This window comes from Homarus americanus, unplaced genomic scaffold (assembly GCF_018991925.1).
Source record: "Homarus americanus isolate GMGI-L3 unplaced genomic scaffold, GMGI_Hamer_2.0 scaffold38801, whole genome shotgun sequence".
Taxonomy (NCBI): domain Eukaryota; kingdom Metazoa; phylum Arthropoda; class Malacostraca; order Decapoda; family Nephropidae; genus Homarus; species Homarus americanus.
This window is the reverse complement of record NW_024732537.1, coordinates 445001-470605: the sequence shown is the minus strand read 5'-3', so window position 1 is coordinate 470605 and position 25605 is coordinate 445001. Positions and strand designations below refer to the sequence as shown.

Below are 25605 nucleotides of genomic sequence, written 5' to 3'. Positions count from 1 at the left end.
TAGGCACGCTGCAATTTCCTCCATTCTTTTGTTCTTATGTGTTGACCCTCAGTGTATGTTCATTACCCCTGGGCTTGTGTTTTCCGGCTCTGTAACTATTTCTCAGGAGGCGTTGCGTAGTGACCTAATATCCTCCACCATATGGCACAAAGACACATAGTGTGACGCATCGTGTGTAAACATATCTCAAGACACCTTCTGTATATTATGACGCGTTATCAGTAAACGTTGCTCATGACATCAGTGTAATGCAGACGATGGCATCTAAACCCCACTGATGTATCGAATGAACCACATTGGCTTTGGGTGGGTAAGGGTGAGCCAGGACCAGACAGCCAGTCGTAATGCACCGAGAGATAGTGAGAGTGTGGACAGGAAACCGTGATGATGATGATGATACTAATAAATATGACGTAGGTTAAGAGCGTCCATGGATAAGCCACTAGTTACCGCCGCCGCTCCTCTAGTTAACGGAGGACCTCCCTAGAGCGAAGGATACCCCTCGGTCTGGCAAGATCCCCATGAAGGATTATTTTGGAGGGTGCTGAGGGCGGGAGGGGAGGAAATTGCTGTTTACCTTCCATACATATATTACACTGGTGTCCTGAAGGCTGCCATAGCGACCGTCTCTCAAGGCAGTGCTGTGATAAGTCATTGTTTCGTGTCGACCCAATTCTTTCTACAGTAAACAGTTTTGAACATTGATAGTGAACTCTATTTCAACGGGGAATTGTGTATGTGTGAATGTGTGACGTGGACGTTTTAGGATGTTGTGAACGTCTTTAGTGAGAGAGGAACATTTCCTGGTGCGGATATCTTACAGTAATGCGGATTGGTGCGGATATCTTACAGTAATGCGGATTGGTGCGGATATCCTCTTGATAATGTGCGGATGATTGATACGTCGTCAGGTAACAGTGTAGGAAACCTGAAGACCGTGTAAATATATTTGTGTATACCTGTAGATGTATAGATGTGTGTGTATGTGTGTCAGTCTCATACAGGGGAGTACATCTTGTCATCCATGGCTTTACGCATTGGTTTATGTTAAGTGTATGCGTATAGCTCTGATAGTCGCGGGTGTGTAGGGTCGTGTGGTGGTGTGTAGCGTGACAGATGATGGTACATGGTGGTGGTGGTTCATGTAGTGGTGGTGGGTGTATACATAGAGATGAGATGGTATACATACAGTTTGGTGGTGGTATACATACAGCTGGTTACAGTACACATACAGATGGCGATACACAGGTGGTGAGTGTATAGATACAGGTGGTGGTGGTATACATATAGGTGATGGAGCTATACATACAGGTAGTTGAAGTATACATACAGGTAATTAATAGTACACGTACCGGTAGTTGGGGTATACAAACACTTGGTGATACACTTTCAGGTGGTGGAGGTGTAGTAACAGATGGTGCTGTTGGGTGTAGTTGTATCTCGTCTCTAAGATAACCAGCATCCCGTCTTGATAATCAGCTGTCCGACCTCCTCCTCCTTCACCGCCTTCGTCTAGACGTATCAGTATTTTCTGTGGGTAGCGACCTAGTTTCTGTGGGTAGTGACCTGTAATGACCTAGTTTCTGTGGTTAATGAACTGGCTTAACCTGCTGGACTTGTTCACGTTTTTCTGTGGACGTTGTGATGATGATTATGATGATGGTTATTGTTGTGATTGTGATGAAAAATTGTGGTGATTGTGACGGTTACAATGATGGTGATGATAATTATAATCACCATAATGATAAATATAACTTACGGTATGATAATGACTATAATTTACAAATAATAAACAAAACAATAATTTATATATTTTTGTTCCGTTTACAGCCACTCAATTATACGAAAGAAAAAGGAACAATAATTCTAGTCAGAGTTATAGACTTGAGGGAAAAAGACTATATATCTGGAGTGGGCGTGTGGTGGGCTGTGTCTCCTCTGTGGGCGTGTGAGGGCTCTGTGGGCGTGTGGGGGCTATGTAACGTCTGTGGGTGTGTGTCCCTCTTATGAACTAGTGATCCTTGGTCCGTTGTGGGTGTATCCTGTGTCCTTCGTGGGCGTGTGTGTTTCCCTTGGCGTGGGCGTGAATACCAGTTATAGAGAAGAAACAGACGACGGAGGGGTAAAGGGCCTTCTCAGCTACGGGCGCCATCATGGAGTACAACATTATGGATCTACTGGAGGGAAAGGTAATGGTGTCTGGCCTACAGGTGTTTTATACAGGTGTTATAATACATCTATTGTATCTATTGTATATCTACTGCGTCTACTTCATTTATTTTATTCATTGACTGGTGGTAGACTGACTGACTGATTGTCTTAACTCACTCCCTGACCACATACACACACATTAGGGTGCAGCAGTGAACCTCTGTACCAGTAAGTGTATATATATATATATATATATATATATATATATATATATATATATATATATATATATATATATATATATATATATATATATATATATATATAGTGTTAAGGGACGGTCAAGCTCTCTCTCTCTCTCTCTCTCTCTCTCTCTCTCTTTGTCAAGATACATAAGTCCTCTGGGGAAATCCAACACTAATTGCATCCTTCAAACTCTCAGTGTTCCAGCACCTTGAGTTCAACCATTGTGTTGGAGGGAGCGAACTGCCCCCAGCGCCTCCCGTTACGTGTCGCCCGAGTGAAGGCAATTGCAAGCGAATAGTTCTTGTGAAAGCCGCTTCCTGTTCTTGTCCAAACAATGTCTGTGTTTTTACAAGAGGAATTTCACCCCTCCAGCAAGATTAATTTTTTCTTAATCATGTATTTTGAAGAGAAGAAATCGTGTTATCAGAATCTAATCTAACTTAACCTTATCCAATGTTAACGTAATACACTGTAACTCAACCTAACCTTATCCAATGTTAACTGAATGCAATGAAACTCAATTTAACCTAATCTAATCCATGTTATCTTAATGCACTGTAACGTTAACTTAATGCAATAAAACTCGAACACTAACCTAACCTAACCTCACTGGCTCTAAACAAAGGCAGACAGAGAGCTCCGGTTGGTCTCCATCACCGTGAAAATATTTAGAACTATAATCTACACAATGGTCTTAAGAAAAGGAGACATTTTACACCACTCACTGACGACATATTGTACCCCCTCACCCCCACCTCCTACCCCTCACCCCCACCCCTACCCCCACCCCCCTCACCCTACCCCACCCCTACCCCCACCCCTAACCTCACCCCTACCCCCACCACAACCCCACCCCTATCCCCACCCCCTACCCCCCCCCTATCCCCACCCCTATCCCCACCCCTACCCCCACCCCCTACCGAAACCCGACCCTTGGTAACCACTTCAACACACTGCCTAAGATGATCCAAGACTCAATATTCTTGTTTGTCGTTTTTACCTAATAACTATAACCGCTATTTAAATTTTACCTTTAATTACACACGAGTCCTCAATAAAGCAGGTGTTTGATGTATAAAGGAGTTAATTAGTCTCTTGTGATGTATATATGTGACCAGGAGTCTTATATATATATATATATATATATATATATATATATATATATATATATATATATATATATATATATATATATATATATATATATATATATGACTGTCTACATGAGAATATTCGTCATTGGGTTTTATATGACTTACTGAATATACGCAGGTAGTAATATGACGTAAATATGTACACCTATATTGATATATGCATGAATAATATTTTTCACTCTTAATTTTGTAGTTTTCTTTGTTGAATTATTTAGTTCTTGAGCTGGTTAATTTTTTATTGTTATTTTTATATATGGGTTAAAGCCTTTGTCCCAACTGTACGACCTCTGGCTGTGTACTGTAACTAGGTCTTCTCTAATAATAATAATAATAATAATAATTGACGGTTTATTGAAAACGTTCTGCAGCCCGAAGGCTGAAAATATACATTGGACATAATGACTTATTACATACATTGGTGGTTTAACAAAAGCCATCATTAGAGAAAGGTAAAGGAACATACAGTGAACATACAGATTATTGTAGGTGTTGAACAGCAAACACGTAGTGTAGTAACTCCCTCCCAGATGGTGTTAGGAGGGACCTCACGTGGTGTAGTAGTTCCCTCACAGATGGTGTTATGAGGGGCCTCACGTGGTGTAGTAATTCCCTCACAGATGGTGTTATGAGGGGCCTCACGTGGTGTAGTAGTTCCCTCACAGATGGTGTTATGAGGGGCCTCACGTGGTGTAGTAATTCCCTCACAGATGGTGTTATATGAGTGAGGTGTGGTCCCAGGCCTTCCTATCGTAGACGGATTAACACATCGCTGGTTGTTGTTGGGTCTCACGGGCCGTTATCACTGGGTACCTGGGACCTCACTGTGTGAAGGTTAACTTGGGTACGACTGTTACTGTTGAGTTGTTCTCACTGACTTAAGCACTGTTCACCACTGTTCACCTCTGTTTAACACTGGTCCATTCCTTTCCTAAATGAAATTGTAACTTCTGGCGAGAACTTGTTGATATTCCGGTGGGGAGGAGGGTTCAGGGGAGGGAGTTGGTAGGGGCCAACTTAACAGTTGACCTGGCTGCTCCGAGAGGAGCGCCAGGTACGTCGTGACCCTTCGGTGGTCAAGGATGTGTGTGTGTGTGTGTGTGTGTGTGTGTTAGAGAGAGAGATTATTATCATTCACGTACGCTTACACACACACACGTACGTTCCAGGAAAGGTTTCATCACACTGAGCAAGTATTGATAAAGTGACGCATAAATTAAGAATATAATGTCATCGTTGTCTTGGCTCCGTTTCCTGTCCATAACAATGTAAACAGAGGCTTTGTTTACCATGTATCAACTGTGTGCGTCAGCTTCCTATACGGCATATAATATCTCTCTCTCTCTCTCTCTCTCTCTCTCTCTCTCTCTCTCTCTCTCAACACCAGTATTACCTTCATATAAAACTATCAAAAGCATACTATATAGAATCTTAACACCAAAATTTTTTCAGGCTTTTTTCGAAAAACAAAAGAAACCTCGCACTTTTTATCCCACGTTTATACAGAGCATCAAAGTCCCTGTTGGCCTGACCATAAAAGTTAAAAGGATTTGTTCTAAGTTACGTGGAGAAGAATGTAAAGTGTTGGATCACAGAGTCAATAATGCATGCTTACTACTCAAACCTTCTCGAGAATACCTGGCACAAAGGCTTAAAGGAGAAGGGAGAAAGTGGCAGGTGTTTGAGCAGGTGTAGAAGGGGATATGTATTTGAACAGGTGCAGAGAGACATAATTCAACAGGTGTAAAGATAGACATATAATTCAACAGGTGTAATAGACATATATTTAATCAGGTGTAAGAAACATAATTCAAAAGGTGTAAGAGACATATAATTCAATATAATTCAACAGGTGTAAGAGACATACATTTAAACAGGTGTGCAATAGACAGATATTTAAACAGGTGTAAGATACATATAGTTCAACAGGTAATGATATTGAAACAGTTTATTCAACCTGAAGAACACAGATACAGAGTCGATTAAAAAATCATAATATTAACATGACTGAGCCAATTGAGAGCCCGAGTTCTCCTGTAGGCACCTGATATATACTATACATATATCTGAAGGAAGTATTATGTAACATTTAGTATCATCGGGAATAGTACACATAGCATGGTGGTAGTAAGAACATATCAGAATGTTACCACGGTTATCACTCCTTATTTATTTTATTTATTTTTATTTTATTTTTTACATTTATATTATAAGTACGTATATACATAAGTTACAGTGGAAAGACATATATTTGAACAGGTGTAAGAGACATATTTCAACAGTTGTGTGACTTGTGGCGATGTTTATATTATTTTAATGGGCTCTGGTGTTTACTCAAGGTAATATTGTCGTAAAGTTATATAAATCCTCTGAAAAAATTTATATAAAAGAAAAAAATCTTAGGGTGAAACGTTTATAGGTCAGGTCCTATGATGAAATATTCACCGTTCAAACACCCGAGATCTCCTTAGCTTGGGGGGGTGGGGGAGGGAGGGAGGGAGGGAGGGTGACGTAATTTTGTCTTTTGTCTCACTTGGTCTCTCTCTCTCTCCCTCGATTTATTTTTTCGCTATTATTATTATTAGTAGTAGTAGTAGTATTGATTTTTGTTGTTGTTGTTTGCTGTTGTCGTTAGTGTTAGTGTTTTTTTTTTACCTGGCCAAAACTCTCCAGGTAAACTAACGAGACAACATCTACCTGTGTATCAGCGTGTCTCGTCAATGCTGAAATCCTTGAGTAACATCTGTATCAAATTTACGTTGGCTTATGACGTCGTGATTCCGGGTCAAGATCGGCTTACGGTTCGTGTTAGGGAACCAAAGGGAACTCGTCTGCCTTTGAACGGTTATACCTAAGAGGTTTGTGATCAGTACACGGCAGCGGGTCTAACGGCACCTTAGATTCTTTTTGCTCCAGTTTGGATTATTTTTTCATGCGTTCTCGATTTTTTTCTTTTTAGGATGACACGTGTAGTAGTAGTAGTAGGTAATATAATGGTGGCGAAGGTATGGTTATTGGGGGAGGCTGGAGGCCATTTTAAAAAAAAATTATTATTATTATTATTATTATTTCTTTTTTACACTTTTACTCAGACATTCAATCGTATTCTCAACATAACATAACACAACACCATTTACATACAATGAGTCTTTTTTACAATTCACTGTGTATACTGGAGGATTCAAGGTCGTGTGTTGTTACTTGGAGGAAAAATTAGTCTTTAAGGAGATGGTAGAATAATGCATTAGGTGATATTTATTCATTTAAGTCCGTTCAGTGTCTCTGTTTTGCTTTCTACTCTCTTTATACCCATGTTACGTTATAGAGATCTTACATGATTTTCTATGTACATCTAGTAACCTAATTTTCAATATTTGTTTACAAAATCCCGTTTAATGTTTCTTTTACTGTCTATATGAAGAAAGAATTTAAACAAACAACTCCATTACTCTTTGTAGCAATGACGCGTACTATATTAACATACAATAGCTATTAAAATTATATCCCTTAACACCCCCCACCCCCCTTGTGTTGTTGTCTCAATAGCTCTACACTACACTGAATCTCTTTCTAAATTAATTAATGCTCTAATGGTGCCCTTTGATGTTTATGTCGACGTTCCATTATGTTCTTCCTTGTCCATCGTGACTCAGCAATACTTGAGTCCTTGTTCCAGATAAAAAAAAATACGAATTATGACTGTGCTCCCATTCCTCTGCCTCCTCCTTTTCTTCCTCTGTTTTCTCCCCTTCTTCCTCTTCTTGTTCTTAAAATCCTACTAATAATCCTCCTCCTCTTCATCGACTCTCTCTCTCTCTCTCTCTCTCTCTCTCTCTCTCTCTCTCTCTCATCTAGTCTCAACACATTCCTGGAAATATTTCTCTTATATGAGGCACGAGGGGATAAGGGGGAGATGAGGTCATAGTTTTCTATCTCCTACCCCTTATCCCCTCTCCTCTCCCTTTCACTTCTCCTCCCCCTCCTCCTTCTCCCCCTCCTCCTCCCTTCTCCCTCCCCTCCTCCTCCCCTCCCCTCACCCCCCCTCTCACTTCCCTCCTCGGGCACAACACCCACCTGCTCACTTAAACCACCACTAACCACTTATCACCACTACCACCACAGCTACCACAATTTCTGCTCCTATCACTAGCATCTGTATTACGCCATATCATCATCATCATCATCATCATCATCATCATCACCACTACTACTACTTTTTTTTATATATGACGTGGCCTCCAGCCTCCCCCAATAGCCACACCTTCGCCGCCATTTTATTACCTTAATATTAAAAATCCTACTACTACTACTACTACTACTACTACTACTACTACTACTACTACTACTACACACACCACCACCACCTCTGCATGACACCTGCTGGACAGTCTAATAACAAGCTAGTCACCATAAGAGACGTGGCTACAGTGCTTCTGATGGTGAGAGTTATACCAAGTAGTGGCCGGTGGTGTTATGATGTGATGGATTATTCCTTTACTCTTCTCCCCTTCCTTCCCCTCTCCCTTCCTCCCCTCCCCCCATCCCTCCCTTCTTCTTATCCATTTCCCTTCCTTTCTCCTCCTCCTTCCCTTCCACCCCCTCCGCTCCACACAACTCCCCCGAAACAATTACAACTTTGACTACAGATGAGCGCCTATTAAAACTCGGAGTCTGTCCACACAAGTAAGGAGAGGAATTCCAAAGCCGATCAGGAGTAGAATTTGCTGGGGTTAAGTTAGGTTAACGTTAAGGTGATTAATGATAAGGTGAAATAAACTGATGGATTAATCTTCATGTGAACGCTAGATTATTAAACACTCTCACGCTACCTGGGGGATTAGGTTAGGTTAATCATAAGGTGAAATAAACTAGTGGGTTAATCTTCGTGTAATCTGCATTTTGTGTATCGCGTGATAATTTGATGTCAGGTTGTCACCCTTACATCGACTTTGGCCTCTTGTTCTTATGTCTAAACTGTTCACATAACCTCTAAATTAGTCACGATGTTACCTGAGCAGTATACCTGTATTACCCAAAGTGAAGTATTACCTCTTAAACCACCACAAGACTGAGGGCTGACCGGGTGATAAGAATTTGACCAGAGAAGCAAGTTTTGTGTCCGGGCACCAGAGTTGTTTTTAGTGGCCTTGAGAGTTGGTTCAGGGGAGAGTCGTGACCAAACGCTTACCAAATATAGTTATATTTTCTACACACTGGGGATGATAACTAATTTTTTTTGGTTTATTTCCTGGTCATTATTCATTTTATAAAGAAATATGGTCTTTTCTTGTCAGTTTAGATAATAATTTTATCAAAGAATAATATATGGCTCGTGGTAACACATACGCCGCAAGTTCCTGGTTAACTAGATTCTGATAACAATGCTTGGTTCACAGAGCCTAGATATACGTGTAAATGGTGGTAGGTGTTGGTGGTGGTAGGTAGATGGTGGTAGGTGTTTTTGGTGAGGTGTAGAGGCTGATAGGTGTTGATGATGAGGGTGTTGAGGGTGTGTTTGTATCTTAAATGTACCTGTGTGTGTGGTTCACCTTACCTGTGCATCAGAACTATATCTCCAAACTCGATCTCGTCACCTGAGGAGGACATAAGGTCCGAGGTTGATAGGTGAATAGAAGCATGGAAGCTCAAGTGACACTTGAGGCTGCTTGATCACACGGGTCGGTTACTGTACCATGATGACTCTTACTGCCAGGGTGAGAATTTACACACACACAGAAGGTTAAGAGGTCTTGCGTTCCTCCTTGAATATTAAGTAGGTGTACAAAAGATAATAATGTTAAGTACAAATAAGATCTTTAAACATAATGGTATAGTACTAAAATAAACTTTAATATAATAGCATTGAAATTTTTATCTAAGACTTGTGAGAACCTCCGAGACAAGGTGACCTCGTGTCAAGTAACCTCCAGAACTAGGGTCAGGTTAGGTTAAATTTTAGATTAACCTTCTACAGGAATTCCATTTACCTCCTCCTACCTGCCTCACCTTTAGTACATTAGTTTTTGTGATGGGGGTTGGTCACTTTACCCCCGCGGTCTGGTTTCTGATTTATTTTTTAACGGGATCTTCAGCTGTGGGCGAGTGGGGACAGTGCTGGTATCTTGTCCTAAGGTTGGTGAGTTCGATCCCAGGACACCCAGTTGTAAATGAATACTGAATGTTACAAGTTAGAAATTGAAGGCAGTTAAGTGCAGTGTCGGCCGGCCATATTGCCTCCTTGTGTACAGAAGGCTTAGTATACAGTGTGTTATATGTATGTAAGTAATAATCAAGGTCACAAGCACAGGTCAAAGGTCAATTACGTCAACTGGTTTATTCTTTAACACAATACCTTCCCTGAACGAGTAACCTGCTCTGGTTTCTAAAAATTTAAATAAACTTCGTGCTAAGGACAATTCGTGTACATAATCCATTATTAACTCTCCTGGTAAAATGTTTAAGTTGTTGTTTTGCATTTAAGTTTGTTATTTCAATTTGAGAAAAAAGTAACTTGTTTTATTTGGAAGTAAACTTGTACTCGGAAACATAGATTTTATTTGACTCTTTCGTATTCCATTGTGAGCGTCTGTTTTGTTATTATATTTTGGGGGGCGGGGAGGGGGAAGAAATTAAACGAATAAGTATTATACACGTACTAGGAACAACTATTATACAAGTACTAGTAACAAAAAATATTATACACGTACTAGCAACAACTATTATACAGGTTAGGTTAGGTTAGCGTTTGGATGAAATAAACTGGGCTTCCTAATATTCAGATGATCCAGTAAACATGCCCACCCCATAACACACCGAGACAGCTTGTAGTTCGTCCCTCTCTTCTACAGCTTCCATCCCATACTAACTTTTCCCAGACCCCTGCCGTGATGTATGGGAGTTGTGGACGGTCTTTGTGTCGCCACCAGGGCTCTTACACAAGTTCTCTTCAGTACCTCTACTTAGCTAGATTACTTACTGGCGGGTAGAGGCTGAGTGGTGGGGAGAGGCTGAGTGGTGGGGTGAGGCTGAGTGGTGGGGTGAGGCTGAGTGGTGGGGTGAGGCTGAGTGGTGGGTAGAGGTTGAGTGGTGGGGAGAGGCTGAGTGGTGGGGAGAGGCTGGGAGGCTGTTGAAGGCATTGATGGTGAGGTGTAGTGGGTTGGTTGGTGTTGATGGTGAAGTGTAGAGGTCACTTAAGGGTGTAGCAGGTGTTATCGATGTTGTGTAGGGTGTTAATATCTCTTCCTCCTACTTACACCTACCTCTTTTCTCTCCTTTTCTCTCCTCTTTTCCACTACCCACCTCTTCCTCACCTCCTACACTATCCTCCACTTGTTCATCAACCCTCCACTACAAGCTATATACTAGGTCCAACCTCTCACAGAACCAAGTCACTATTGATTAGACAAGCGGCAACAGATGTCCGAAAACGTCGATTCGTGTGCAGTAAATATTTATATATGGTTGGGCAGCGTGTCAAGGGATCAATCAGTATTGTTGGATCCTTCTCTAGCTCTGAACCCTTTAGATGGACACTACGACACCTAAAAAAATACTTTAGAAATGTCCCAACGTGTTCAGAAACAAGTTTAAATAATCCCTTCTGACTGGATTCTCAAAAATTATTGTTTCTTCATCTCACGCAATTGGACTGAAAAGGATTGACTACTGTACATTCCCTTATCAAGTTAGTTGTTTTGGCTGCTAACTGGGTGTCGTAACTTCACTATGAGACTTTGGGATACGTTATAAAATATATATAATGAGAGATTAAACATGCGAACATTTAGTGAGAATTAGAGACCTAAAAATGTGTATATAGCAACGTTACATCAGTTAGAACAAATATTTAGACCTGTTCCAGCCATTCCACAAATGTTTAGTCCTGTTACAACCGTTTCACAATTGTTTAGACCTGTTCCAACGTGTTTCACAAATGTTTAGACCTGTTCCAACGTGTTCCACAAATGCTTAGTCCTGTTACAACCGTTCCACAAATGTCAGACCTGTTCCAATGTGTTCCACAAATGTTTAGACCTGTTACAACGTGTTGGGTGAGTGTAGATAGAGATGTGGTAGTGAGAATCGTTCCTTTTCATCCTGTGTTTGGTCGTGGGGGGTCACCTGTTTGCTTTTGTTATTAGTGAACGAGGGTAAGTCCCGGATCTACTGCCACCTGGTTTTGTGTGTGTGTGTGTGTGTGTGTGTGTAGAGTTAAGTTTGGAAGTGTGATATGGCAACTGTACTGATAATCCAAGGGTAAAACATCAATCAATGGCAATTTGACACCAAAAAATGGCAAATTATGACCATATATCAGTGTATCAAATCGAATAATGGCAACTTACAACAGCAAAATCTATATGGAGCCCCAATATGGCAAATTGTGGCAAGGGACTAACATTACTACACTACCACGACAAACTAGCAGTCCCAGGGGAAGAGGAAGACACGCCATGACGACAAGTTACCTCAAGTTGCATCAGTCATATGGCAACTTTATGGCAAGAGCTTGAGTTCCCCTCTGAGATATGAATGACTTCCTCAGTGGTTTATTTATACGGCAAGGGGAAATGGGATGTTGATTTAGTTGTGTTGGTGTTGGGCGGCTGTATGTCGGAGATACGTTGGGCTGGCTGGGTGATAGGATGGGCATCTCCCTGAATTTCTGGACTAGAATAGGAGGAAAGTTATAGTTGAATCTAAATATATTGTCTGTGTTTATTATTATTATTATTATTATTATTATTATTATTATTATTATTATTATTATTATTATTATTATTATTATTATTATTATTATTATTATTATTATTATTGTAATCGCTCATAGGAGCGATTTTGGTTTGTGCAGGACAATAAGACCCTTGTCGTTGACGCGATGAGTATAATTCGGTCAAAACCTGTTGAATACAATTCACATATAACAACTGCTGATACATCAGGTCACAGTTTGAATAATACGATCAATATAAGTACATAATTACACTTATTAAAGTTATTTAGAGTTCTCAGAGGATTTAATAGTTCACAATCACGTTTTGGGGTCTAGGGTTAGACCAACGAGAACAAATCTTTGTCCTGCAGGAAAATATTGGCTGACGAGAATCCAGATGTTGCCTTTACAGTAGAAGGCGATAGACTGTCCCTCAGGCAGTCACACAGCTGCTACCAGCTCCATCTCGCTTATCATTATTATTATAATTCATTATCATTTTTATTATCATTCATTACAGCCGTCTCAGCGGTACTCAAGCATCATCATGCACAACTGGGGGTCGTGTGGCAGCATCACCCTTAACCATGGGCTGGACGCCGCCTCTCCCAGACTCCACCCCGCACCACAACCCAGCCCTCTAGTCGTGCCCAACAACACCTCCTCCTCCACCACCACTAAAAACAAGTCGAGGAAGAAGCCTGAGGATGTCCTGTACCCGGAGGAGACATATCGCCTGCGGGAGGAAGACGCCCCGGACCTTGACCACATCAGAGTGTGAGTATTACTGTACCTTTGGGGAGTTTTAGGCCAGTGGAATAACCTCTATTTAACGGACTATATGGAGAAGAAAATCCGTTATATAGTAGGTACGTCAGTTGATAAAATCTCCATCTTAAGAACTATTGAGAAGAAGGTCCGTTATATCCAGCAGCAGAGAACATCACAACAGGGCTTAAATTCTCCACCACACGCCCGCTAGACAGGAGTCTGGGATCAGTTGCCTCTGTATACAATATATGCTGGGTATAAGTTCAGATTCCTTTCGTGTGTTTTCTTCTTTGTTCTACCGTTCATTATCGTCGTTTGTCATCGCCATTCATCATTGTCGTTCATCGTCATCATCCTCATCATTGTCATCATCATTGTTATCATCATTATCATCGTCATTCCTCCACGTCATTCAATAAAGTCTGTGTATTATGTCATCCATACTTGGCCTCTTACCACCTGTTGTTCACCTTATAACACAAAAACAAAAGAAAAAAAGCATCGACCATTTAGCACTTTTATAATTTAATTCAAATTTTCACTTCGTCGCTGGAAGAAAGGAAGGAAGAAGCTTGTTTAATTCTGTCCCTCCCTCCCTAGCTCTCTCCCTCCTGTCCCTCCCTACCTCTCCCCCTCCTCCTGTCCCTCCCTCCCTCCCTCTTTCCCTCTTTCCTTCCTTCCCTCCCTCCCTCCCTCCTCCCTCCCTCCCTCCTCCCTCCCTCCCTCCTTCCTAATTTCCCCCTTCCCCACCCTCCACTATAGTGGCGTACTTCTGTTCCTCTCCCGCCTTTACTTATGTACAGTAACTGATATGTGTTCTTCAGTGTGTGTGTGTGTGTGTGTGACAGACAGACAGACAGACCCAACAAGACTCCTCCTCATAGATAATGTACAGTATATCAGTGTGGGCCGACAGGAGCCTAACACCTGTGAATATTTGATGACGGGGGTTAGGAAGACGTCCGAGACCTGTGAATTTACCCTCTAATGTGTGATTTAGTCCTGGCAATCAGTATGATATGTCTCCGTGTGTGTGTGTGTGTGTGTGTGTGTGTGTGTGTGTTATTTGAGGGACGGGAAGTTATTGATTTTAAGGACACAATGACTAACTTGTTTTTGAGCGAGAGAGAGAGAGATTAGAAGGGTTACTTATCATGAATATATGTTATTACGTTATTGCAAGAGAGTTAGGTCATTGATAGAAGGTTGTTGACTAGATGGGTAACAATGATGATGATGATGAAACAAACATATATTTTTTTTAATATGACGAACGCTTCCTTATCGATTATACGAGCGTGGGAAGGGCAGGTATGGGAAGGACGGAGGGAGGTGCGTGTGTGTGTATGTGTGTGTGCGTGCGTGCGTGCGTGCGTGTGTGCGTGCGTGTGTAGGTGTACTGTTATTGATTCTATGGGGAGGGAAAATGGGGGTGGAATGACCATAAGGCTTGTCATTTCGAAGGTAAGGGGAAGGGTGACAGTCATTGATTTCTGAGATTGAAGGGTGGGGGAGGAGGAGTTGGGGAGGAGGGGTTGGGGAGGAGGGGTTGGGGAGGAGGGGTTGGGGAGGAGGGTTGAGGGGAGGAGGGGTTGGGGAGGAGGGGTTGGGGGAGGAGGGGTTGGGGAGGAGGGTTGGGGAGGAGGGGTTGGGGGAGGGAGGAGGAAGTTGAGGGAGGAAGGGTTGAGGAGGAAGGTTGGGAGGAGGAGTTGGGGAGGAGGAGTTGAGGGAGGAGGGGTTGGGAGGTGGGGTTGGGGAGGAGGGTTGGGAGGAGGGTTGGGGGGAGGGGGTTGGTGGAGGAGTTGGGGAGGAGGGTTGGGGAGGAGGGGTTGGGGGAGGAGGAGTTGGGGAAGAGGGGTTGGGGAGGAGGGTTGGGGAGAGGGGTTGGGGAAGAGGGGTTGGGGGAGGAGGAGTTGGGGAGGAGGAGTTGGGGAGGAGGAGTTGGGGGAGGAGGGGTTGGGGAGGCGTGGTACAAGATCTAAGAGGTTGTTATTGCAAGCGTACCTGTTATTGACACTTGGATTATAGAGCCTGATGGATAGGTAAAGCACTCTGGAGGTTGTTATTACGATCGTGTATAGCTGTTATTGACTCGAGGGACAGAAGGGCTTGGGGGGGGGGTCATGTAAGTACTGAAGCTAAAATGGTCTCGTGCGGCACTAAGCGTTTCCTGAGAGAGAGAGAAAGAGAGAGGTAGGAGAGACGGAAGGAGGGAGGGATGGCGTCAGGTTGAGGGAAGGAGGATGTCACACGAAGGAGAGTTGGGAGACTGGGATCGAGAGTTACAGACGGAGGGAAGCAGTAAGGAAGGAAGGGAGGGAGGGAAGGAAGGTGGGCGATTCGAGGAAGTTACACATTGTAGACTACGCCTGCGTGGGTGATTATGGCTGGGAGGAGCCTTGTGTCGAGAGTACCTGGAGGAGAGAGAGAGAGAGAGAGAGAGAGAGAGAGAGAGAGAGAGAGAGAGAGAGAGAGATTCACCCAAGTGGTCACACAAAGAGCCAAAAACATCACAAGCTAGAGCCAGCCATTGGAAGCTGACCCTATCTATACGTGTGAATTATACTGAAAGGAAAATAGACGCAATGCTTTTATTTCAGCTTAATGCTTTTATTTACGTGTTTTAAAGCTTTGTAAATACCCCCCGGAAGCGTTATCTTATGTTATAAAAGGTGGGATTTGTTTAGTTGTATATAAAGCCCGGATGTGATATTTTTTTCAGAGTTAATTATTGGTGTTGTTGGGGCGGGGGGGGGGGGATTTGTATTATCGTCGCTGGATTTGAAGTTATCGTTTTGTGGTTTATTTTAAGCTAATGTGAACGAAGCTTTCTGAGTTAACTTAATCTAATAAAACTTAGTTCAACCTAACCCAACCCAAACCTAACCTAACTCAGCATAACCAAGCCCAACCCCAGTGGTGACCATAGACTCCAACCCCGGTATTGAGGCTTCCCAGACAGTCCTTGAGGTCTATGTTTGGCTTTGGGCCAGAGGTCACGTGATTCTGACGTCATACCAACCGAGACGAGAAACAAAGCGTCATGTATACAACAAAGTATGAATACCGTGAAATTCTTTTAAACTTTAGTGTTTATAATTAAGTTTAGATGTCGTTTAGGTCATCCAGCACCAAGTATGATATATAAAACAGCATTTAAGACTCAGTCACCAACAACACATTATATACAATGCTTATATCATCGTGTCAACAGTGTTGTCGTTATTTTTCCCGGGTTTAAATAGAATTATAAGGCGGTCGTCACAAGGTCAGGTTTTAGTGTTGCTTATTAAGATGAATGTGAACTAAGTTTCTTGTAGGTGGGGAGCTGACGGGGTTGCTTCTTAAGATGGAAATGAACTAATAACCTTGTTTACATTGTGTCGTTTGATGTTAGACGTTGACAAAGTGTTCGTTATTAAACTAGTTGTGAAAGTTCCCCTTTTAGGATTTGTTTGGTCCGAGACTTCATTTAAATGGGGGTTGCGTCACCTTGGGAGTCTTGTGGAGAGAGAAAGATCATGGGATGGGATGTGAGGGAAGAGGAAAAGATGAAAATACCGACGAAAAGAAGGGATTTAAGAAGACAGGAAGAAACAGGAAGAAGAAGTTGTTGAGAGGTAAGGATGGAGAGGAAAGTGTGGAAGTGCTGTAGTTAAGAAAGAATGGGAAAAGAAGGGAGGAGGAGGGAGGGAGACGTCAAGAAGGAAGGGGAGGAGCAGGAGGTAGCGTGACTGGCTTCGGTTGTTGCAGCGTCACCATGATTTGGCAGAGGAGGCGGCTGTCACCCCACACATTCACCCCACCCCCCCCCCCACTTATGGCCCACTCCTGCCCTCACCCCTCCGCTAGTGGCCCACACCCGTCCCTCCCTAGTGGCCCACCCTCACGGCCAATCTTGCCCCCCCTTAGTGGGCCACCCTGTTGCTCCTCGCCATCCCTTATGTGGAATAACTGAATGTGAGAGAGAGAGAGAGAGAGAGAGAGAGAGAGAGAGAGAGAGAGAGAGAGCACCATTCTTAGCGTTGCACAAAGCCCTCACCAGCCTGTTGTTATATAATGTTTGCTAATGCATTATAATAAATAAATAATGGTTGCCCCTCGTGTAACGAGAATGGCCGGCCCAGGTGCCACCTAGGCGTGAATTTGTTTAAGGTGTAGAAGCTGTCGCCAACACAACAACCACACCCTAAGTTAACGAGCTGCATGACCCAGTGTCAAGGAATAGTCCGAGAAGACCGGACATCTCGCCAACTGCACTGGCTAACCATTACCCCGGAATACGATCCGCAAGTCGATTAACATCCGGGTTCCCAATTACTGCTGGGTAGACAGATGCAAATGGCGTAAAGAAACTTGCCCATAGTTTCACCTTGCCCGGGGATCGAACTTGGGTCCGCTCGCTTGTGAGGCGAGCATGCTGACACACACACACACACACACACACACACACACACATACATACATACAAGAGACTGTACGTAAGTCAGGACATAAGCACTGTAGGGGGTAAATGAGGATAGAGGGGGTGAACTAGTGGATAGGGGAAGGGGGTATGGGGGGGTGCAAGGAAAGGGCGCATGGAAAGGGAACTTGCGACTCTTAGGATAGGAGGCGAGTGTTGCATCCACTTTGCCACCGTCTCCCAACAATTCACAATGAACTATACGACTAATGTGTCTTTACTTGCGAGTTGACATTCACCCATTTGCTTCAGTACATGACAATAAACACCCCGTTGCCATACCATTCGTTCTCATGGTAGCAGTATCAGGTAGCCGCTAAGTGAAGGTCGGGCTCCAACCACGAATCCAGGAAAAAGTCAAGCAAAAAAGGCATGGAAAAAACTTAACCTAACCTACGTGCAATGCCATCCCCACCTTCCCCCTCTCCCCCACCTTTCCTTCTCTCCGCTCCCCACCTCCTTCCCCCACCTTCCCCCTCTCCGCTTCCCACCTCCTTACCCCACCTTCCCCCTCTCCCCTCTCCATCTCCCCCACCTTCCCCCACTTTTCCTCTTCTCCGCTCCTCACCTCCCTCACCTTCCCCCCACCTTTCCTCCTCCCTCTCCTCCAAGTTGACGAAGTGTAATCCCACCAATAGGAACAGTTCCATAATTGAAGACTGGCCAATGAATTTTATTCCTCAGCGGAGACCTTTAACCAATGATCGTAGTTTCTTTGTTTTTAGCGCTCGACCAATCGTGTGACTGCGATGGGTGAGAGATGCCGTTTTGTTGTTAGTGGTAATGTCCCTAAAGGTCATTGGCTCAGTCTTGTGGGCACTGTAACAGGTCCTTTACTCCATACGTCCTCTTGGCACCGTGGCACTGTACCCTAGACATTGTGGCCCCCTGCCTTACGTAATGTCCAACACAATGGCTTGTTGATCCCACAAATATGCCAGTGTAACTATCATGATGACCTTGGCAATTCTGACAGCCCCCCCTCTTGAACCCCCACTCCCCCTATTCACTCCCACATGTCCCCTCACCCCCTCACACCTCCTCACCCCCTCACACCTCCTCACCCCCTCACACCTCCTCACCCCCTCACACCTCCTCACCCCCACACACCCCTCACACCCCCTCACACCTCCTCACCCTCACACACCTCCTCACACCTCCCTCACCCCTCACCTCCTCACCCCCTCACACCTCCTCCTCACCTCCTCACCTCACACCTCCTCACCCCCTCACACCACCTCTCACCCCCTCACACCTCCTCACCCCCTCACACCTCCTCACCCCCTCACACCTCCTCACTCCGCAGATGTAGTTGAACTCTGATTTGTTATCTTGTTTGTTCCTCACGGATCCTTACTGGTGGCTCCGCTCTCCCGCCCGTCAACTCAACCAACACGGTAGACAAGAAGCGAGGGTGAGAGGTCGTTAGGGAAGTGATGTTATTGTCAGTTCCTATTAGTTTGAAGATACAGAAGAAGTGGTAAGCTGTAGGGTCAAGTGTGTGTGTGTGTGTGTGTGTGTGTGTGTTAGCCGGTCAGCTGTGTTGTCTCGGGCGTGACCAGACTGAGGCCAAACAATACCTCTATTGTGCCAGCGGTCGATTAATTGGCCAAGACCGAAGTACCTGTCTGAGGCATGAGGCAGGAGACCACGGTGACCGCCCCTAGGTTGGTGTCTTAATTACGTCATAGAATATAATTAGGTTGAGAAAAGTAACATTTTAGCAAGGCAGTACTGATGTGGGTGACTGTACTGTAGAGTCTTGTCAACTAAACACAGAACAAGTAATACCGGTTTACAGAGTGATCGTAAAGTTCCTGTGCATCTACAATAATTAAAATACCGTTGTTCTTTGTTCTACTTGCATTGTTATATACTTTGTTCTACTTAAATGGAATATTAAAAATAGCATCCAAAGGTAAGTAACTACAGTAATTATTTTGGGTGCACAGGGACTTTTCGATCACCTTGTAAACATGTTGAGCATTGAGCTGTAACCGTGATGTGTTGACGTGATCAGTAAAATATGTAGCGTATGTGTTGCTTAAGAGGACATTAGAGCGAGGAGAAGCTATATAGCCTCACTTGGTGAAGCTCTAAGCCTCTAAGAGTAAAGCTGTGTCGTTAAGCAAAGAGGGACCATAGACTGAGAAAGAGAAAGGCTTAATGTTAATGGGACAAACAACGTGGAATTTTTATACAAGTTTCTCGTATAAGTACAGTCGACGCTACCTGTTATAGGGAGATCCTGGCGTCTCTTATAGTTCAGAAAACTAATCCCATGAGTTGAAATATTTGGTAAAAAGGGAGGGACTCTGCTTATGGTTCCTAACTGACGAAATAAAATACTTATACCCAAATATGTAACGAAATTCCACAGTCGGGGATAAAAGATGAAGTTACTTACCTGAAAAAAAATATTACGGTTGTCCGTCTGAGATATAACTTGAGATGATTGATAGCCGTCTTGAGTGTTTAAGGGAGATGGCACATCACTTTAGAGAGGTTGGGAGAGTATTGGTGGTAGATACTCGTAAGACTGTCTCCCTTTGAGTAACTTCTTCGGAAAACACTTTTGTAACTCAACGTGTCTACAACAGCACGAGGCCTTGGAAGACGGTCGTGCAGAAGTGTAAGTGCAGCTGTAATTCGCCAATGTTGCCAAACTCTCTACCCTTGTCTTGCTTAATCGGTACCTTTAGTTGACAGATTCAGAGGACAGGTAAATTCCTGTCATGGGTGAGTATTCTTCTTCTAGTTATATCAATATAGTTAAATATGGATTGTGAAGGAGAAACCGAAATATCATGTCAGTGAAATAATTTACATGTTTTAGTTCGTTTCTTATATCACCTGAAGTAACTGTAACAAAGGAGCATGAAAAGGAAGTTTCTGTCCCAACAGGGGATCACGCTGACACCCACTTGACGGCAAGGAACACACACACACACACACACACTCACACAGAGTCCCTCCCGTACACACTACCGACTCGTCCTAGCCACACCATCCTTGTAGTAAATTAAACAAGTAACTTCGAAATTGTTTAGTGTTGATGGTTAGTGTGCGTTGCAGCAGCGAGAATACTTGAGACAACTTATGATATATTCTCGTTGTAAGAATTTGATGCCATAAAGTTGTCACTGTAGGAATATCAAGAGTTAAGTGAGTGGTAGGTGGGAAGATGAGTGTTCGCGGGGTGGTGGGTGAGGAGGGATCGCCAGGTGAACTTGACCAAGGAGGCAGCGACCCACAGGCTACATCATGGCGCCCCAACGTGATGGTCCCTCCTACGGCACCTGTCACCATGATGGAGGACAACAGGGTGCGGGAAAGGTGAGTATTCATAGTAACCACAATTAATTAGCAACTCCTAAACACTACCATACTAACAGTCTCAAGAAAAATCCTTCAACTTGCTCCCCCCAAAAAAGGAATATTTTTTCACGTTATCTTCTCAAATTATTGGAAGAAAATAAAAATTAATAGATATAAATTACTTATTGTTAAATAGAAGAAGATATTTCAACAGTGAGACTTGTATTTTGTTGTTTACGAAGATCTCAACTCCGTGTTATTGTAGTGAGATGAAAGAAGTTAATGGTTATATAAAAATAAATCTTAAAATCGCCAGAACAACGAAATAACTTAATAAATAATGTAGACGGGAAAAGAAACCCAACGGGAGACGTCCAGGTAGAGAGAATTACCTGTAGACAGTGGCTCAGGTAAATAATGTATCACTTCTTCAGTAGAGCTGTCCAACATAACTCTCCTGGGAACAAGTGTGTGTGTGTGTGATGGTAGTTCACGTCTCTTTGGGGAAGTACCTAGACGTTGTTGATGTACTGTACCCCCCTGGGGAACTGTCCTTTGATTCATACTGGGGTAAATACTCCCTTGGAAAGTATACAGTACATGCTCTCCCCTACCCTACCCTATATTTTCCCCTAAAATTTGAACTTGTGTGTTTACAGGAACACCGTCTCTCTGTTATAGAACGAATTGTTATTTTCTTTTGTTCTTCTGTATTATTGTCACCCTTCCTCCCCCTTCTCTGTATAGTGGCCTCGTCCGCTGGGTACTGATGTAAACGAGTCCTTTTAATCCTTAATGGTATACGTTGCGTGTGAGTAACCCAGTGAACTTGGTACCGTCACGCTATGTTGCTCTCTCTCTCTCTCTCTCTCTCTCTCTCTCTCTCTCTCTGTATTCTTCACTCTTAAATCAAAGGCTGAGGAGCTGTACTGCATTTTAATCTAGGGAAATAATTGAAGTTGGTTGGCTTGTTTTTTATCCCTGCCAGTCAGAAAAAAAGTTGTATTGTATGGTACGTTTTTTTCCTCCCCGCCAGAGGTTCATATACCTCGCATAGGGGAATACTACGGGAGGGGGGAGGGAGTCTTTTCCGGGAACGAGGGAATTTTTTTAGCGAGGGGAATTTTTTTTAAGTAGTAACTCACGTCTTTTATGTGTTCTGGATGAAAGGTTTTCATACTCGTAGATAACAATCTTTTCAAACTCAAGTGTGTGTGTGTGTGTGTGTGTGTGTGTGTGTTTTCATAAGCTACGATCACGAGGGGAGTCGAACCCACACAACTACATAAACTGATAAGAACATAAGAACATAAGAAAATAAGAAGTCTGCAATAGGCCGGTTGGCCTGTGCATGGCAGCTCCTGCCGAGAGTTACTACCACTCTCTATCATCTATGAATCTATCTAGCCTCCTTTTAAAACTTTCCAGCATTCCAGCACTTACTATAAAGTTGCTAAGCTTGTTCCACTCGTCCACCACCCTATTTGTGAACCAGTTCCTTCCTATCTCCCTCCTAAACCTAAACTTATCCAACTTAAATCCGTTGCTACGAGTCCTATCCTGTTCGGATATAATAAGAACTTTATCTATATCCCCTTTATTGATTCCTTTCACCCACTTAAATACTTCTATCATATCTCCCCGCACTCTTCGTCTTTCTAGGGAATGCAAGTTTAGTTTCTTTAACCTATCTTGATATGGAATGTTTCTAAGTCCCGAAATCATTTTCGTCATTCTTCGCTGCACCGACTCCAGTGAATTGATATCCATTCTATAATAAGGGCACCAAAACTGAACCACATAATCGAGGTGCGGCCTGACTAGCGCAAGATATAGTTGCAATATGATCTCTGCACTCTTATTACTTACACTTCTAGATATAAAACCTAATACTCTGTTTGCCTTATTTCGAACATTAACGCACTGTTTTCTAGGCCGTAGGTCCGGGCTTACAAGTACCCCTAAGTCTCTTTCACAAGTCGACTTCTCTAGGTTGATGTTGTTAAGGCTGTTTACATTGACAGTATTTGTTCTTCCAATATTAGTACGCTGCACTTGCTGGTGTTGGATTTCACTTGCCCATTTTTCTGAACACTCCTGCAGTTTATTTAAATCCTCCTGTAGTGCATTTGCATCCTGCCCTGAATTAATCTGCCGCCCTATTTTGGTGCCATCCGCAAACTTGCTTATGTCACTGCTGATCATGACTATCAAACGACTCCCAATTAAAGGATCGACTAATTAACCAGTGTCTTTAAGGTATACCACACCACCTTGATCTACCTTAAAGGACATTAAATATACCTAAAATTACTTAAAATACGAGGTCTGTCTTTCCCTTAGAATAAGACTTCTATTTCTCCGTCTGACAGGTGGAAGGGAGGTAAGGCTTAGGGTTAGGTTAGGTGTGGTTAGGTTAGGTGTGGTTAGGTTAGGTTTGCCACATCGAAAGAGGACTATTGTTGCGTCTATGACTCTTTTACCCGCCAATTACATCCTGCTATCATTGTCTCTTTAGTCTTCCTTTATGATCCAATTGAATTTTATCTCCTTGGGTTCTTATCTGGGCGTTTTTCGTCTCTGCTTTCACCTTTTTCGTCTCTTTCTTCTTCTTCTTTATTCTAGTTTTCCTTTTTCTTTCTTCCCCTCTTCCTCCTTCTTCTTTTCTTCTTCTTCCTCCTCCTCCTCATCATCATCCTCAATTATCACTCGTCTTCCAGGCCGCTGAATTCCCTCCTTGTAGGCCCTTTGACTTCGCACCTCCCTCCCTCCCTCCCTTTGTGAAGACGATGCCGCCTGTCTGTATTAGTGCCCTTAAGGTCCTTCCTTTGTTTGCCGCGCCCCGCCTTGTGTCTGCCGCGCCCTGCCTTGCGTCTGCCGCGCCCCGCCTTGTGTCTGCCGTGATCCGCCTTGTGTCTGCCCCACCCCGCCCCTCCTCAACCCGTCACGACCCACTCAGTGCCACCCAAAAGGTCGTCTTTCCCACCCACACGCAGATCAAGTTGTCACGCAGAGGCTTATGGTTAGGTTACCCTCTGGCTTATTGTTTGTTTTTTGTTGCAGGAGAGAGTGTGTGTGTGTGTGTGTGTGTGTGGACGAAGGTACACACACATCATTTGAACTATCTCAACTATTCTCCGCTACTCTCGATGCAATAGACAGCACCCCGATCAATAATTACCAGATCGTCACTGATTGGCCGATATTATCTCTGACTGAACAAAACAAGCAAATTATCTCTAATTGGCCGATAACATCGTCAAATACTTTATGACTGGCCGATAACAGCGTTAGATACCTTCTGAGTGGCAGATAGTTGAATCGGCGGCTCTCTAAACTGGCCTTTGATTACATCGGCAGCTCTCGAGATTGGCCGATAGTTGCATAGATAAGGTTGCTACTTTCTCTTGCCGATAATTATATCGGTCTTACTCACTGGCCGATAATAACAAATAAGTTTCTTTTGAGTTAACCGATAAATCCGTCAGGTTCTCTCTTAGTGGTCGATAATGACGTCACCTCTCGGATTCTGCAAATTCCTCTCCGACTGGTCGATAATGACGTCAGTTACTCTGATTGGCCAGCACAACCAGCCAATCCAGAGTCTTTAATCTGCTTGTTTTCCGCCTAGATTTTGCGTTGCAGGCTAAATAGGCCCCAGTTAGTAGGACCCAGTATCAAAAGGGCCCAGTCAGTAGGCCCCAGTATCAATAGGCACCAGTGATCGAGCATACCAACCGTTGAGAACTAAGTGGCGTAACACAGCTTACAAAAACACTTACCACATCGATACCTTGGATAACAATAGACAGTGCAGGCTTACAGAGAGTGCACAGAGACAATGCCGATATAAAATACTAATGATAAATATTAAACTGGCTCGAACGTGACACGTAGCCAGGATGTGTCGCTACATTAAACATCCAAGACCAGACGGGGAGTGTTCAGAGGGGGAGTAAACACGCCTCTTCCTCTCCCAGGATTACTATTAGCTGTTGAAATAATCACATCTACCCACGTCCCATAACCTACGTCACGGATGCTCTTAGTCTCTACCATACAGATGAAACACCTCTTTATAACTAATGAAGGGTGAAATTATTAGACTAGTTAAGATGGACTGATAGTAGTGTGGTTTGGGCCTAATTCCCTTGTCTGGCCTTGTGTAGCGACGCGACCTCTTGATGGTGTGGTGAGGGTGAGGGGAGGAGGGATAGTACTGGGTGATGGGTGGGGTGAGGAGGCGGGAGACTTGTTGCGCCTCTTTGAGTCTTTGACCTTCATAATAGGCATCGTCTCTCTCTCTCTCTTGTAACCCTCTTGCCTCTCACTTCCTTCCTCCAGTATTAATCTTACTCCTCCAGTCAGGATGGCAAGGCAGCTGCTTGTGTGACCTGTAGAGAGAGAGAGAGAGAGACTCAGTTTGGTGTTTTAAGGGCGAGACTTGGGAGACTGCGTGGGAGGGGTGGGAGGTGCATGTAAAGAGACAGGGATTATGCTGGGAGACTATACTCAATGCAAGTCAACATTACACCATCATGCGTCCTGAAATTTAAGTGTTGCAAGACGAGGTGTCCCCATGAACAAGGCAAACATTTTGTTACTACGTGACGAAACTTAACGCGGAGTTAGCAGATGTAAAGTAGGATTAGTTTCGCGTTGCGTAATATAGTTTTTGCGTAAGAATAATTTAACATGATCAGAACTACCGTGATGGAATGTAGGTTTGGCAAGATACATCTCTTATTTAAACTGTGAATTATTGAAGTTTGTGCTGATGTCACAGTCTG

General features: G+C 43.4%; 1 protein-coding gene across 5 annotated transcripts in view; it reads left to right on the top strand.

Annotated features, from left to right (window-relative positions):
- Nucleotides 1–25605, top strand: part of LOC121868897 (multidrug resistance-associated protein 5-like) — a 115268-nt gene that overhangs the window by 44753 nt on the left and 44910 nt on the right. For 3 of the 5 annotated variants that reach the window (XR_006089475.1, XM_042369905.1, XM_042369904.1), the window contains exons 1-3: nucleotides 424–505; nucleotides 1831–2189; nucleotides 12782–13038. Coding sequence is in view for 4 of the 5 variants with exons in the window: in XM_042369905.1 (XP_042225839.1) it covers nucleotides 2154–2189; nucleotides 12782–13038 (293 nt within the window). In the remaining variant the exon portion in view is untranslated. Of the gene's footprint in view, nucleotides 1–423; nucleotides 506–1830; nucleotides 2190–12781; nucleotides 13039–25605 lie in introns of those variants that run through there. The other 2 variants (XM_042369908.1, XM_042369909.1) reach the window with 1 other exon arrangement.